Genomic DNA, 16,469 nt, shown 5'->3' with positions numbered 1-16,469 from the left:
GGACCCTCGGGGGGACACGTCCCCCCACCCCAGAGTCGATATCCCCCACCCGGACGCTATTTATTTAATCCCAATAAAACCTCATTGCAACGTTGGTGTTTGATATCAACCGCTGCCCTCCCGGGGGTCCCCCCAACCCCCCCGAGGGAACCCAGGCGTTCGGGGACCCCCACCCTGGGACCCCCACCCTGACCCCCCCCCCCAAAGGAGGATAATGAGGATTGATTTCCCCCGTATATTACCCGGACGCCTGGGTCCTGGTTCTCAAGCTCCGGCCTTTGCCCCAATTCGGGTGATTTAGCTGCAAAATAAATCTGCAAAGAGATTAATTCTCACGTCAAGCCAGGGTCAGCGGGTGGCAAAAGCCCCTAATGGGGCAGATTTTACCCCAAAAACCAGGACAGCCCAACCCCAAGAGCAGCCCTCAGAGAAGCCACATCCAAGCACCTAAATATCTGGTTTTCACCCCCAAAAAACAGGGCAGCTCAACCCCAGTGTTAGCCCTCAGAGAAGCCACATCCCAGCACCTAAAGATCTGTTTTTTACCCCAAACCCAGGCACCCCCCCAACCTCCCCATTTTTGCCCCAAAATGTCCTCACTTCCACACCACTGCATTTTTTATCCATTTTTATTATGAAAACAAGCTGTTTTGGTGTCGCTTCGGTTTTTTTTTTTTTCCGGATAAGACACAACCGTGAAGCTTTGCCGAGGGGAAATTGGGGTAAAACCCACCCGTTTAGGGACATTTTATCGTCCCGCCCCCGTCAGGGCGCGAAAATGGGGGAAAACCCACCCATTTTTAACCAAAACACCTTCATTTCCACCCGAATCGCGCTCAAGGAGGGGAAGGAGAGAAACCACCGGGCTGGAGCTGCTTTGTCACCCAGATTCGTTTTGGGTTTTTTTTGGTGTGGCAGTATTTTTTAGAGATTTTGGTCAATTTTGAGCGGTTTTGGTTAATTTGGAGCTATTTCGGTCACTTTCGGGGGCTATTTTGGGGCCATTTTTCTGCTAATGGGCCAGGTTTTGGGGCTGCTCTGCTGCCATCCCGGTTGGCTCCTCTCTTTTGGGGGGTTCTCGGAGGTGAAATTCGGGGCGTAGTGGCGGGGAGGAGGGGTTCGGAGGTAGGTTTTTAAAGTTGATTTTTAGAAAAAACAGGCACATTCAGTCAACGGGACCCTTGGGGGGGGCGGACGGGGATATTGGGGTGTCCCCAGAGAGCCCCAAAACAGTGGCGTCTCCTATCTCTCCCCGTCAGCGGCATTTTGGGGGTGAAAGTGGCTTTTCCCCCCCAAAAGAAATCCCCCCAAACCCCAAAACAAACCCTGTGCGACCGTGACGGGTTGGGGGGGGGATGGGGGACGGGGCGAAGCGTTTCTCCCTCTGCGCCATGTGGGAGCAAGGGAAAACCCCCAAATGGAGGGGTTTTGCCCCGTTTTGCGCCAGCTGGAGGAGGAAGTGGGGGAAAATCCCAAGACAGAGGGATTTTGCCCCGTTTCATGCCGGCCGGAAGAGGATGTCGGGGTGTAAGGCCTCATCTGGGCGGGGGGGGGGACTGGCCGGGCTGTGGGGAGCATCCTCCGAGGCGGGAGAGACGGCGGGGCAAAAAGAAATGATAAAAACGGGGAGAAAAACAGGAAATAAAAATAAAAGCAGAGGAAACAATCTCACCCCACCCAAAACCCAAGAAATTAACAAAAAGTCCCAAAACCATGACTGCAGCCGGCGCAGGGGTCCGAATTTTCCCAAGAAAAGGGGGGAAAAAAGTGAGTTTTTTGGCACGCCGCGTTGCCAGGGAGGCGGTGGAGTGGATTCGGGCACCTCGTTTTGGGTGGAAACCTGGGAAACGGCGACAGGAAGGACAGCCTTGTCCCATCCGTGTTCCCTGGGTGGGGACAGGGTCCCCCCAAGGACTCTGCAGTGTCACCCCAAAAACCACTCTGCAGGGTGGGGACCCGTCAGCGTCACCCCGTCCTCACAGGGGGACATGCCCCATCTTGCTGCGGGGAGGTGAGAAATAAACCCTCGCGCGGCAAAAATGAATAAAATAAACCCCGACACCCCCTCCCCAAGCGGTAAAAAAAAAACCCAAACAAAAAAAAAACCCCAAACCAACCCCAAATCAACCAAAAACATGGGGAAGGTTTAAAAAAAAAGAAAAAAAAAAAAAGAAAAAAAAAAAGAAAAAGATCCAAAAAAAAAACCCCCAAGGGAAAACACGTGGAACGAGGGCACCGGGGAGCCCGTCCCGCCGGCGGAGCGGGATCAAGAGTTGTTCTGGTTCTGGTAGATGGAGGCTTTTTCCTTCAGCAGGTCCAGACACAAGTGGCAGCTCCAGCTCCCTGAGGAGAGAAGTACACGTGGGTTCCCTGGTTTCACCCTCGTTAGGGCTTCGTTAAGGGTCACAGCTTCCTAATTACATGTAGGGAATAAGGAATGGGGTGGAAGGGTGGTGGTTTACACGGCTGTTTGTGGGTTTGTGAACCTGCAAGTCTTCCTCCTCCTTGTTAACCTTCAAGTGAAGGTGGCCAGGAGAGGGGTTGATAATTAACCGCTGGGATAATTAACCAGCTGCAAGGCGTCATTGAGATTTTGGGGTTGTTTTTTTTTTTGTTGTGAACGCTGTTCTTTTTTGCTTCGATGCCGTGAGTCAGCACAAGACAAGGTGGGAGGAAGAGGAGGAGGAAGAGTGATCCCTCTCAGCTTCACCAGCCGATACGGAGACATTTTGGGGTGCAAGGGATGAGAGATGTCGGTGATGGATTTTGGGGTGGTAAAAGGTTTTTTTGCTTCTCCAGCAGAGGAATAACTGGGGAACAGCCAGAATGATGGACCCCATCATTTTCGATTGTGGCATGACAAATCCACAATCACCCCCCAAAAAACCCATGGGTCGAAGCGGGTCTGCACGGCTGAGAAATGTTCTGGGCTGAATTCTGCTTGTTTTGACCCATTTCCAAAACGGAGAGGGAAGACGGGGTTTGGGGGGGGCCGGGGGAGCGGCACTCACCTTCTGGCGGCTCCGACATGGGGGGGGTGAGACAGTACATGTGGTAGCCGCGGTCGCAGTCATCACAGAAGAGCAGCTGGTCCTAAGCCGAGCGGGGGGGAAAAGGGGGGGAAATTCGGATGATTCAACGTGGCCTTGGCTTAAGGACAACACGGAGGGGACGAGGGTCCTGCTCTGTCGTCCTCCAAGTTCCGTCAGAGCGACCAGAAAGACATCGCCATGTCCTCCAGACTACAAAAAGCACAATCTTCCCCCCGCTCCCAAAAGATTTTGCCACATCTTACAGACTGTTAAAGCCCAATAATTTCCCCCAAAAAAGACTCTCCCACGTCTTACAGACTACTAAAGCCCAAAGATTTCTCCCCAAAAAAGACTCTGCTGTGCCCTTCTGTCTATTAAAGACCAAAGATTTTCCCCCCAGAAAGCCTCTGACATGTCCTACGGACTATTAAAAGCACAAAAATTTCCCCCAGAAAGGCTGCTTTGTGCTACGGAACATTAAAAGCCCAATGATTTCCCCCCAAAAAAGATTCTGCTGTGTCCTACAGATTATTAAAATACACAGATTTTCCCCCCCAAAAGCCTCTGACATCCTACGGACTATTAAAACCTCATCCCCAAAGGAAGAGGCTGCTCACAGACCCTCCGGGCTTTTCCCCATCCCTTCTCCACGGGGCCAGATGGGATGACACCCTGGGGTGTCCTCGGAGGGTGCCCTGCTTCTTCTCGGGGGTGGACACTCATGTGATTCTTGGGGGTACTCATGTCATTTTGGGGGTACTCAGGTGATTCTGGGGGGTACTCACATCATTCTGGGGGTACTCACATCATTCTTGAGGGGTACTCACATCATTCTGGGGGGTACTCACATCATTTTTGGGGGGTACTCACATCATTTTTGGGGGGTACTCACATCATTTTTGGGGGGTACTCACATCATTCCGGGAGTACTCAATCATTCTGGGGGTACTCACATCATTCCGGGGGGGTACTCACATCATTCTCGGAGGTGCCGCAGATATTGCAGCACTTGCACTCGATGCACTGCCAGCGGTACGTCTTGACGGCCGCCATCATCACGGGGGTGAACTGCAGGCAGGAGGGGTGCCCTGGGAAGCAGGCAGGACACGAGTGAAGGCAGGGGAGGGGAGGAAGACAGCCCACGCAACCACGGGGTTGGGGAAGAACTCCATGCAGGGAAAGAAATCACCTTCTCCCCAGCTCCGACCCGAATCCCTAGCTTTTCTGGGCAGGCAAAGACGCCGGGGATATTTTTGGCAATGCTGGCAGTGGGGAGGATGCTTTTCCCCACTCCCTTACCTGATCGCCCGCAGTCCGAGCACGAGACCAGCTCCTCCGGTTGTCCTGTCTTCTTGTTGATTTTAGAGTCTCCCAGGCAGAAATCGCAGTAGTTGTTGGGCAAAGCTAAGCCATCAGGTCCCTTCTTGGCTGGAAAAGCAGAGCAGGAGAGACAGATTAGCCGCAGGGCAAAGGCTTTCTACATGGGACCATGAAAAAACACTTCCACGGCACAAATCCCGATGCTTGGAGCAGCCTTTCCGGCAACCTTCAAGCCCCAGGGCGACACCACGGGGCTCAAAAGCATCAGGGAAGGGATGCTGCTCACTCCCAGCCCTGGCAGAGGCCATTTCCTGGCTTTGCCGTCTTTTTCACGATGGGGATTTTAGCAGAGGGGGGTTGTTTCGCTTACATTTCTGCTCCTCCGATCGCTGCGAGACAGGAGTGGGGGGCTGCGAATCGTCCTTGTCGTCGCCTTCTTCCTCGGCCAGGTGGGAGTGAGCATAGTGGTAGCTCAATCCTGGCCGATTCTTGTATCGCTTCCCGCAGACTACGGATAGAAATGGGAAAAGTCTGAGCTCACGCTGGCGGGGAGTGAGACCCCGCACCCCAAATCATCCAGCATCCCCTGGCCCCGTCTCCGGGCTTTGAGCGCAGACGGCTGCTCCCCTTCTGTCCCCAAATCACCTGGAATTTACTAAAACCACCTAAGAACACCCTAATGAAGGGGTGTGGGGCTGGATCCTCCAGATCAGGTCCAGAACAGCCGGAGAGGCACCGCAGCCTCCTCTGCACATCCCACCGTGGGAGGCTAAAGCTGATTCAGTGGGCGATCGATACCCACCATGTCCAAATAACAATGGCAGCTCGTTAAGCGCAGCTTTACAGCCCTCGGTAAAGGAGTGAAACCATGCAGGGATCAATCCGAGTGGCAAAACCCAGTCGGAAAGACACTGGCGGGGGGGCAGTGTCATGTCCCACCCAAAAATCATCTCCTAAACCAGCTGGGTAAAAATCAAGGCTGCCTTCAATGTCCATGAAGGGGAAACTTCTTTTTTTTGGGACCCCAAGGAGGGAAACTGCAGCTGCCACAGGCACATTTCGGCTCTGCTCCCTCCTCGGACCCACCTGGCTTCTCCAAACCCGAGCTGAGCGCGGTGTGAAATCACCCACCGCCCCAAACACCATCGGTTTGCCCGCTTTCCGCCCCGTTTCTTGCGGGGATTGGGAACTTTCACCCTCGGTTTGACAGCAGGCACTTCCTTGGGGAAATCTCTGAGCACCCATGGATTGGGGAAGCACCTTCCCTGCCAGGGAATGGGCTCCCAGCTCACTGTCACCGCTTTTTGGGGCGGGAGGAGTTGGCAGCTTTTTAGTTGTGAGGCTCCAAGGACACCCCAAAACTCCCTTTCAGCCCTGTATAGGCATGAGCACGAAGCCAGCACTGGCCTTGCACCTTCCTACTGCCAGCACAGTAGAGGACAGAGGCTGGCCGGGCACGCGGATGAAGATTGGGCTGAAATCCCCCCCAAAAGAGCCAGAGGGGGATTTACGGGCCCCGGTGGGCAGATTTAGGAACGGGTTTTCCCCATGTCTTTCTGCAGCACCCAGGCAAATCAGGGAAAAAGTTGTTTTGGGATGAGATTTCCTGAGACTGGAGTTTTTCCCGTAACATCCTGGACCCTTTCTGGATCGGCTTCCAGGCTCGCTTTGAAGCCTGGAGAAACCCCACCAGGGTTTGCATCCCTTCTCACGCCATCGACTCACTCCAAAAATATGGTGGGGAGAAAGCAGCCCGCTCGCCGAAAATGGGGTTTGAATCCCCCCAAGAGAGCCCGATGCAAGCAGCCGGCATCGGCTTTTTGGGACAAAAGCCACAGAGATTCTCCCTGGGCAAAAGGGTCTGTGGGATGCTCGGGATGCTCATCACCCTGGGGGAAAGGCTCGGCATCAGCAGGTCCGGAGCAGCTCGGCACAGCGGCACGAGCCCAGCCGAAGGAAGCGAAAAGCAGCCCGAAAAGCAGCAATTACAACCTTATTACATCAAATTCTGGCTTTCCAGAGCCAACCGAGGGCACAATGGGGTCGGCCCCGTGAGCAGCCACGCGGAGCTGGCAGGCAGCATTTTCTCCCCCCCCCGCCCTCCCTCCACCCCCCGCAGGGTTTAAAATTGACCTTTTTTCCCTCCAAAACAAGCAGGCCGGTATCTAAACACGAGTCGGGTTTCCTCCTCCTGAACAGCGAGGAAGAAGAGCCCCCCCAAAGACGATCCCCCACAAAGACGATCTCGGCTCTCTGGCTTGGCTGCGGGTGTTTATTCGCAGCCTGCCGCCAGCATTCAACCTCCACCTGCAGCTGACCCATTTTGGGGCTTTTTTTGAAGCAAAAAGGTGGGGTATTTTTTGTGAGACAAGCGGCAACATACTTCGGCATCTCTTAAAAGGAAGGCGGCACATCCCGGGCGCACGGGATTTGGGAGCGAGGGAAAGGGTTTGGTGGAAACACCATGGTTTTTTTCCCATCCCTGCCACCACGGGAGGGCGGGGGGATTAATCTTTGTTTTCCCTCTCAGGAGGCCACTCTGCCGGCACGCACGACCGCTCTTCCCCGCTGGAAAAGGGTCAGGCGAGCCCGGAGAGGAGCTGCCGAATCCTGCTGCCGGCGGGGAGGCCAGCTTTGACGTCGCTCGGTGGCCTTTGGCTTCTCCCTCCCCTTCTCCCGTGTCCCCTCCCGCCCCGTCCCTTTTCCCGCAGGCTCCAGCAAGGTTTGGTGAAAACAAAAAACAAAACTAACGTTTCAGGAGAAGAAAGGCAGGAAGGAAATAAAAAAAGCAGACAGAGAGTGGACTACCTCGATCGGGAGGTTTCAAGGTATGCTTTTGTTTGTAACTATCTGAAACACAGAAAGAGAGTCGTGAGAAAACACACACACACCAGGTCACGCACCCGTGCCAAGCGACAGACGGACTCTTAAAACAAGAAAAAGGGGGAGGAAAAACACAACTACTTTGGGTTTGGGGGTGGGTTTTTTTGGAAGAAGCTAGTGTCAGCTCTTGCAGGACAGGAGGAAGAAGAGAGAAAGGTAATTTCAAAGCCTCACTTGCCCTTTTTTGCTCCGTTTGCCCTGTTAAATTGCTTTTTTGTTTGTTTTTAACTCCCCTTCCCCAGCTTGAGGAGGAGGAGGAGGGAGGTGAGGAGGAAGCAGTCAACCCTGGGCTCGCAGAGAAGCGGGCCAGGAAGGTATGGCCTCGGAAATCAAATCCCTGCCCCTGGAGCTGAGGAGGTTTTTTATCCAGAGCAGAACCAGCGCACGGTGTTGCGTTTCACAGCTACAAACTCATTAACTGGCTTTAAGGAGGCACAATAGTGCAAGGGGTGGGGCGGGGGCTATGGCCGGCTTCGAAACCAGTCTGACGGACACAGATCCAACTCAAAAGCTGGCTGGGAAAACGGAGGGGCTGTTTTCAACCTTTGCGGGGGTGTTTGCAAGACCGGGAAAGGTTTATCCTCATTTCTATGTGCCGGGTGGCTGCACCGCCCTTCGCTCGGGGCAAGATGACCACGTTCCCGGTGGGAAAACTCCAGCCATCTTTGACCGTTGGAGGAGGGCTGAGAGTCCGAGGGGTTCAAAAACACCCTCCCCTGGATGTGTAATTCTACCTTTTGAGGTTTAAAACCCAAATCCCAGCAGACAACCCGATGGATCCCAAAAGTAACACAGCCTGGCTCCACTCCCAGGCCCTAAGCGGCGAGGAGAGGTTCTTAGTACTCACTGTCGCAAGCGTAGGGTTTATCCCTGTCTTCTAATATAGCTGCATCCAGCTTCTTGCGAGCCCCTCCGACACCTTTGCCCTGGGAAAAAAAAGGGGAAAAAGCCAAGGTTTAGGCAAAATTGGGACGCAAAAGGCTCTTGGGTGGTGGGGAAGACAACACCAGGGATCTGATGTTGGAGAAAAGTGTGATCCAACAGTGCCACGTAGTGGGTACAGCATGAAATGGCTGTTGGATGCGAGCAGCGAGGACTGCTGCATGGGGCAGAAGGCACCGAAGGATGACCCAAATCCCTCAGGATCCTCAGTCTTTCCCACTTTGGGAAGGGGCAGATCCATGTGAGATCTCTCTATCATCCTCTCACCACCCGGTATCTCTCGCATGGTAGGCGGTTTTCAGTGACTAACATTCATTAGTGGCTAATGGACATGAGTTATCCAAGCCCCTGGCTTGTGTTTTCTGCTCATCCTGCCCACGAAGTCAAGCACGTCAAGAGTTTTCCCCAACGCGAGGTTCAACATGGACACAGTCCAGCCCTGGCAGGTGTCAGGGCTGTTTCAGCACCGGCAACATCTTGCATTTGCCAGGAATCGCCACCAAAACAACGCTGCAACGCAGTCAGACCCACCCAACTGCCCTCACCTTGGCTTTCCCCTTCCCTCTCCGCTTCGGCGTATCTTCTTCATAGTCTTCATCGTCCAAATCGTCCAGGAAGTCATCTGGCTCAAGAATCCGCTAGGAAAGAGGAGAGGGGTTATTGTAGACAAATCCTTGGCATGGATCGAGGGAAAGGGGGGAAAAATTGGGGAGCGAGATACATCGGCATGGCCTCAGTCTTCCGTCAGCAGGCGAATCCGTGCCAAACCTGTAATCCAGAAGGAGGAGAAAGGATGTGGTATTTTAGGGGATAGAGAGGGGATTTGGTACATTTTATCCCCCCAAAAGTGACAGAAGGGCCCAATACAGCGTGAAGACGCTTGAAGAAAGAGTCATCAAGGAAAAGGCAAAAAGAGACGAGGCTTGGAAAAAATTTTCACGCTAAAAAGTGCCATAGAAAAGTCCAGGAAGAGGAACATAAGGCTTTTTAGCAAAATTACAATGCAATATCACACACCTTGCTCTGCCCTGTGCTTATTTGAGGGGATATCTATTAAACCACAGCCATTGGTGGGTAAGGAGGTGAAGCTGAAGCCTGCAGGATATCACCTATCGTTAAAGCAGTCAGCTAACGAAGCGGCCTAAAGAAAACCAACTCGGCTTGCGAGGACTGCAACAGGAAAAAGGATTTGGTGGTGCAGAACGTCCCCTCCAGCCTGAACTGGGGCTAATCCGTACCAACCCGGGCTGAGATCTTCTAAGCCGAGGCTTTCCACCCCACAGATCATGCCTGTGGGGTGTTTTCGGCAACAAAAAGCAGCTATGACAGCGATCGTGGTGGGTTTAAAGTCTGATTTGCAGCTCTGAGGGGAAAAGGGGGAGCTCCTACAATCCCAGTGTCAATTAACAGTAAAGCATCGGCAAGTCTGATGAAGGATGGAGAGCAGGGAAGGTTTTATCCAGCTCCAGACCTCAGGAGACCCTTAATATTTAAAAAAGCTTCCGAGTTGTGCCAAATCAGGGTGAAAAGGGGCTGTTGGACCCAAATTATCCATCTGAGGGAGGAAAGGGGGAAGACCCCAGTCCCTTTTGTCTCTTTTTAAAATAAATTTGCTATAAAGAAAAGAAGGAGATGGCAGGGTCAGAGACTGGCACCTTGGAATCTCAGCAGATCACTCCCCCACCACAGACGTTTTGCAAGGGTCTGTGGGTCAATGAGGGATGAAAGCTGTCCTGGGTGCAGAGACACCTAGCGCAGAGTCTTAAACTGGGTGCCTGGACACAATAAAACCCTGAATTTTGGGGCCAGAAACTCCCTTCCCCTGAATTTTGAGGGCAGAACCTCCCTTCCCCTGAATTTTGGGGGCAGAACCTCCCTTCCCCTGAATTTTGGGGGCAGAACCTCCCTTCCTGGGAATTAGGGGAGTTTCTAACCAGATCTCCAGTGTCCCCACAAAGCTGGTAGCATCATCTCTGCCCCCCAAAATCCATCCCAAATCCTTCTGCTGCGGCTAAAAGACGCAGAGGAAGCAGAGGGGAAGAGGAAGGGGGTGGAAAATCAGAGCGGTGTCGTGGAGATGCGCATGTTTTACCCTGAAGCTTCCTTTCCCAACTCAGGGGGTGACCCTCTCTCTGCCGTACCTTCCGCGCACGGCTGTTGGTGACAGGGAACTCGCCCAGGCTGTCGTCGTCGATGCGGGGGTCCGGGAGGGCACGTTTCTCCAACGGGTCAGTCCTCAGCAGGGCTTCCAGGCTGCTGCCGTCCTGAGAGATCAGCCCTTCCTTCTTCAGGGTCTGATCGGTGTCTGCAAGGAGACGGTGGGGGGAAAGGGAAAGAAAAATCAGGGTGGAACATCGGTGTGTGCCAAGATCCCATCTCACCCAGCCATGTTTGCAAGCTTCCCCACCGCAGCGGGGTCAGGCGAAGGGGTTTACCAACCCTCACCGACGTTTGCCATCATCCGGTGCTACTTGGGCACGGTATTGCCAAAAACCCCCACCCCTTAGCATGTGAAGAAAGCTGTGGTGGGAAGGATTTACCCGGTTTGATAGAAGGGAAGGAAAGCCTCGGGTCCTCCGGAGGATGAGCACGGCGTTTCTTCCGCCAGCGGCGCGCGGGGTAGGAGTAAAGCTGCCCAGCGGCTAAACCTTTAATTAAAAAAAACAAAACAAATTATCTGAGGCGATGACACGCACAGACCCCTTGTCCCCAACCCAGCATTTTCCTGGCGTACCTGGCCCTCGGTGACGTTTCTCCATCCAGATGTAGCAGTTGCTTTGGGCCACCCCGGTCTGGGAGTCGAGGAAAGGGAGGCGGACGCTCCTCTCGGCACACAGCCGGGCGTTATAGTTGTGGCACTGCTCCATGGCATCCCTGTAGTACTGTTCCCCGAGGCTGCCGGGTGAAAAGAGGTTCAGCACTCACCCCATCCATCCCGAGCCCCAATTCCAGCCCCGGCATGTGTCTGTCGGGAAAGGGAAACGCCACAGTCCTTCCTGGACCCCTGCTCAGAGGAATCACAGCCCAAAATATCTGCTCCGCAAGGTGAAGACGTGACTTGATGCGATATTCACTGAGTACGGAGACATCCCCTCGTCTAGCAAAAGCACAGAGACACGGGGACTGCTGCGACAGGCGATTAGAGCCTTCCTCACCGCCGGCAGACAAAATGTAGCATCGTTAAAGAGATCCCCTCGGCATTAAAAGATCCCCTCAGCATTTTGCGTGCCCCCAAAGCCTTTTGTGAGAAGCCCGCGCCAGCATCTACGCATTACTAATGGATTTGAGTGGCTGCGGGCATCTCTCTGGTTTCCTCAAGTGTATTAATCGTGCCCCGTCCTCTTTACTAAGAGCACGACCTCTCCGTGCCACATCCCTACGTTCCTCCTTTAACCGGAGACTGTCAGGGCTGCAACAGCCGCCATCGCAGCCCTGTAGCTGTAATTACAGTAATTTGGATGGCAAGTTCTTCCCACCGCGCGTGGCAGGGAGAGGGGAAGAGCTGAGAGTCTGTTTGGCTGCCGGAGATGGAATTTTTCACTCTGCGGTGCCGGGAGAGGAGACACACTCTTTGTTTGTATTGATACATACTGGTCTTGGCGCTTCAATACCGCCTGGAACAACTGCACAGAGCCCAAGGAGCCCCATAATCACCCAAGCTCCTGAGATGGCTAATTTAGACGAGTGAATAACGAGTCAAAAGATGCCTCGGTTGCCTGAGAGGAGGAACATGCGCTACGTGAAATATCTTGCCCAATGGAAGAAAAGGAGATGGGACAGAAATTGCTTCGTCGTGGGGGTTTTTATTCCAGTGTAAGTAAAAGTCGGATGTGCGGGGAGATGGCCTGAAGAAAACCAACAGGAAGAGAGGGAATAACTGAACAGAAGAAGATACTGATAAATATTAAATGCAAACAAGGATTGCCATGCTTGTTTCCTTACGGAGCCTGGTCAGCCGCAGCTGTGACAGAGAAATGGGGTTCATCTCACTGTGCTGGGTGAGACAGCAGCGATTTCGGGAGGGGGAGCAGTGTCCCAGCAGCAATTAAGGGTGATGAAAAAAGTCCCAAATGGCCTTTTTCTCTCTGCTGACTGCAGAGGGAGCCCAAATCCCAGGCTGAGGCGACTATCACACTCGTGGAGTTTGGGGATGTAAATCCCTCCCGGAGCTTTTAATTTCCTCCTAAATCACCACACTGTTCCTGGCTAGCTCAAGTTGAGCCCCGATAACCAAAAATGTGGAGCCCTAAAACTTCCTTGTAATGTCCAGGTGAAGCCCTGCCAACAGGAGGATTGCACAGAGGAGGAAAACTTGGTGTTTACAGTAATACAACCCCAAAAAGAGTTTAGTTGTCCAACTTATTTCTCTCCTGCTGGCTTGATTTCTGAGTTTGGGGAGGGCGGGGGGAGCAAAAAAGAGGCAATCAGCCCCCAAAACAATCATCTGCGGTTGTTTTAACTGCAAACTAACAGAGGGCTCCCGGGCTGAGTGAGAAATGCACCAGGATTTGGCTTCGGCACCTAAAAAAGCTTCGTGAAATGGGTTTTAAAGTGCTCCCTGAGCGCCGAGGGGATGGAGAGGGACCACGGCAAACATCAGGAGCAGAGATCTTGTCTCCAACTCCGACGTACAACTCCATAATCTTCCCTTACGCTGGGTGGAGGTCTTTGTCCCCAAAACCGAGGGGTGCTTCGAGGCATGGACACTCGCCGATCCTCACATGCAACCACAGAACAGCCTTGAGAAAGCTCTGCTGAGAAGCGCCACTTAAAATCTGTGCTGAATGCACAAGCAAAGAACTAACGAAGCCGTCAGGAAGGACTAATGTGTTTTAAACGGCTCTAACGAACCCGATTATTGTTCCCTGTGGACTCAGCATGGCTTAGAGCCTTCCACAGCTGCTAAGCAAGTCATAAGTGCCCTCAAGAGCAGCTTCCAGTAAAGCACATCACGTCAGCGGATTGCTGTGGAAGTAACTGGGTGGTTTTATATGTTTAGCACCATCAGTAAGAGATTGCAGCATGGAAACAGCCAAAAAAAATGGTGCGACTACCTCCATCCCCAAAACTGCCAGGAAACGGCACAGTGGGCTTCGTGCTGAGGTGGGTAACATGCACCTGCGCAAGAAGGGGAGTGATTTAAAGCCCCAAAAAGTCGCTGTCGGAGACCATCCTAACCCAACCACTGCCGTCGTCTGGAGAAAAACAAAGCAGGGAGGTATTTGGTAGACCAAACTCTTTGCCGACGGTACCCAGAGATATGAGAACGACCCAGGGAATGGCTTTAAAAAGTAAAAAAAAAAAAAAAAATCAAATCCTGCCACGCTCCTCTCCATCATCCTCACTAGCAAACTGTGACCAAAAAAAAATCCAGCCCCAAAACCCAATGGCAGCTTCTAAAATAAATAAAATACATTTGTGTGACGCAGGCGGGTAAGGCAACATGCTGTTTCACGTGCTCAACCTCACTGGAAGCTGCAGATCCACAGGGGCACCGGCGAAGTCATGTTGTCGTGAAGCATCGGCTTGTCGATTCAGGGTGAAAAGAGTCTGAAAAAGGTGTTTTGTGACTCACGGTTTGTTGCTTCTCTCAGAATTGATCCAAGAAAGGGGTCCCAAAAATGCAGGAGCATGTCTGCCCATGCCCTTGGCTGGCCAGGAGTTTCTCCAGCAGCTTCGCTAATGTGTCTGCAGGTGGAAAGGCTGGAAGATGGACAGACCCAGGGCCGTCACCTCTTTTAACGAACCCCAGCTCATCAGAGGAGACCCCAAGGCCTCTTAATGAACCCTCGTCTCATTGGAGAAGACCCAGGGGGTGCAAATTGCATCCTGTTTTGCACCAACACCCCACCAAGAAGGAAGGTTTCAGAGGAAACTGCAGGAGGGATGCAAGGGGGCCGGGGCCGAGGCACCGCCAGCTAAGGACGCCAAAAAACCCCAGGAGATGCCAAAAAAACCCTGGAAACACCAAAACCCCCCCACCTGGAAATGCCAAAAAACGACTGGGAGACGCCAAAAAAAAGGTCAACAAACATCTCCAAGTCCACAAATCCCACCCAGGCAGGATGGGCCTCCCTTATAGGGCTATATAGGGGACCTCTTGTACACCCCTTGCTATAGCAGGGTGGATAGTAGGGGGCTATATACCTCCCCAAAGGTATATATGACACCACCCCCCCAGGGCTGTATAGGGGGTGGACCCCTACCATCAGCCCTTATGGGGCTATATATGGGGCTCTATAGGGTCCCTCTCATAGGGCCGTACAGGATGGGGAACCTCAATCCCAAGGGCTTTATAGCTTCCCCTCTCACAAGGACACATTGAGGAAACACCCCCCCCCCCATGGCTCTATACGGCACAGCCGTATAGGACTATAAAGTCCCTCTTGCCCCACAAGGACATATGGGAACCCCTACAGGGCCATATGGGGGGGGTGCCTCATTCATCTGCCCACCCACACAGGGCCGTAGAGGGGAACAGCCACACTCAGGGGTCTACAGAGCCCCCCCTCACTGGGCCATACTGGGGGGGACACCCCTGCGCTCTACAGGACCCCTCCCAGGACAGTATAGGGGGAAATTCCCACTCTATCAGGCCGCCTTCCAAGAGTTTCACGGGGGTAAGCGCACCTCTGGGATCTGTAAGACCCTCTCGCAGGGTGCATAGGGATGACTCCCCCCCCCGCCATGGCCGTTACAGGACACTCACAGGGCCGCACCTAGGGGACCCCCACCCTTTGGACTCTATAGGCCCCTTTCTCAAGGGGATCCCACCCGCAGGGCTCTATAAGCCCCCTTACAGCACCATTTCGGGGGGAGTATCTCCCCTCACGGAGCCGTACGGAGGGATCTTACCCCCCCCTCAGCAAACTTCACCCCGAACAATGAGCGCGCACCCCCCCCCCCCCCCCACCGCCCACTTGGTCCCGCCCGCCACACGGAGGCGCAGAGGGAGGGAACCCCGCTTCCCGCGCCGGGCCGGACCGCACCATTTACCCCCCCCCCGCGGGGGGGTGCTGGTGGAAGAGGGTGGGGGGGGGGGGTGGGTGGTGGGGGAGACGCCACACTCACAGCTTCACCACATTCTGTACCACCGCCGCCATCTTCCCTCCGCCGCCGGGGCCCTGCGCCGCCCAGCGCGCATGCGCGGCGGGAGGGGGGAGGGGGGGAAGAGGGGAGGGAGGGGGGAGAGCGGCCGCTCTGCGCCTGCGCAGAAGGTGCGCCTGCCCCCGCCCCTTGCGCCGGCGCATGCGCTGCAGCGCGGTGGTGTCGGCGCCGGGTTGCGCGTGCGCGGAGGGAAAGGCGGGAAAAGCTGAGGGGAGAGGCGCGAAGGGGTGGGGTGGAGGAAAATGAAGGGAAAAGGGGAAAATCAGGGGGGAAGGGGGCGGAGTGAGGGTGCAGGGAGAAAATGGGGGAGGTAAATGGGGAGGGGAGGGAGGATGAAGGGTGGTGGGGAGGGAAAGCGAGGGGCGAAACGGAGAGGGGAGGTAAACGTGGACGAGTAAAGAGCTGGGGTGAAGGAAAAGGGGTAAGGAGGGAAAGGGAGACAAGGAAAAAGGGGGTGAGGGCAATGGGGAGGGATGAAGGGTGTTTGGATGGGGGGATAAGGAAGGAGGAGTGTGGAGGACTGGGGAGGAGGAAGGCTGCTGGGAGGAGGTGACAAGGAAAAAGGGATGAGGGCTGGGGGAGGATGGGGTCCTCCCCATCGGATCTTAAACAGCTGTAGAGATTCCCTACAGGTGGTTTTGGTTTCGGTGTGTGGTGCCGGCGCAACAGCCCTGCCCCAAATGCGACCCCCCCAGCCTCTTTATCCCTAGAAATTCAGGTAGAAAATTTAAGTTTTTCAGTTCTTTTCCCTTTTTATCAAATGTAAATTAACCAGAGATCTCAAAATTCATCCCACAGTAGACACAGGGTTGCCCACATACCCCGTGGTGAGCATGGTTTATCCGACAACAGCTTCCAGGTGAATTCCCCTGTTATTCCTTCTTACTTCCACAGGTTTTTTTCCTGTTTGCTGGGAAATTGGTTTTTTTTCAGCTATGTCCAAGGTTATACAGCGCTTTAAACCTTTCTCTCCGCCCTTCTTCCTCCTCTTAATCCCACGCCTGCTGTTATTTGCGTGCACGCAGCCGCTTTATTTTCCTGCCCCGTCAATAAAAATCAACACTGTCACTGTGATTAACAGTTGTGACACTCTGGCTACAGGCACTGCAGTGGGTTCAGGCGCACCGACCCCACGGCGGGGGGTCAAACAGCAAATGTCGGCGTAGGCGTTTGCCAAGTTTATTG

At 53.9% G+C, this 16,469-nt stretch overlaps 1 protein-coding gene across 2 annotated transcripts; it reads right to left on the bottom strand.

The window, feature by feature from the left end:
• Nucleotides 1–611: 611 nt before the first annotated feature.
• Nucleotides 612–15,313, bottom strand: DPF2 (double PHD fingers 2). 2 transcript variants are annotated; one of them, XM_075018392.1, is made up of 12 exons: nucleotides 15,249–15,313; nucleotides 10,912–11,072; nucleotides 10,718–10,825; nucleotides 10,319–10,482; nucleotides 8,723–8,815; nucleotides 8,083–8,161; nucleotides 7,161–7,202; nucleotides 4,723–4,860; nucleotides 4,332–4,460; nucleotides 4,008–4,120; nucleotides 3,012–3,093; nucleotides 612–2,343 (listed from the first exon to the last, which is right to left on the bottom strand). In XM_075018392.1, the coding sequence occupies exons 1-12, from the start codon at nucleotides 15,278–15,280 to the stop codon at nucleotides 2,267–2,269; spliced, it is 1,218 nt and encodes a 405-aa protein (XP_074874493.1). In that variant the 5' UTR covers nucleotides 15,281–15,313; the 3' UTR covers nucleotides 612–2,266. The 2 variants fall into 2 exon arrangements, with proteins under 2 accessions (XP_074874493.1, XP_074874494.1); XM_075018393.1 differs by lacking the exon at nucleotides 7,161–7,202.
• Between the last annotated feature and the right edge of the window lie 1,156 nt (nucleotides 15,314–16,469).

The sequence above is a fragment of the Buteo buteo genome, chromosome 29, assembly GCF_964188355.1.
Source record: "Buteo buteo chromosome 29, bButBut1.hap1.1, whole genome shotgun sequence".
Classification (NCBI taxonomy): Eukaryota; Metazoa; Chordata; class Aves; order Accipitriformes; family Accipitridae; genus Buteo; species Buteo buteo.
The sequence above is the reverse complement of the archived record's forward strand: the minus strand, read 5'-3'. Positions and strand labels throughout refer to the sequence as shown.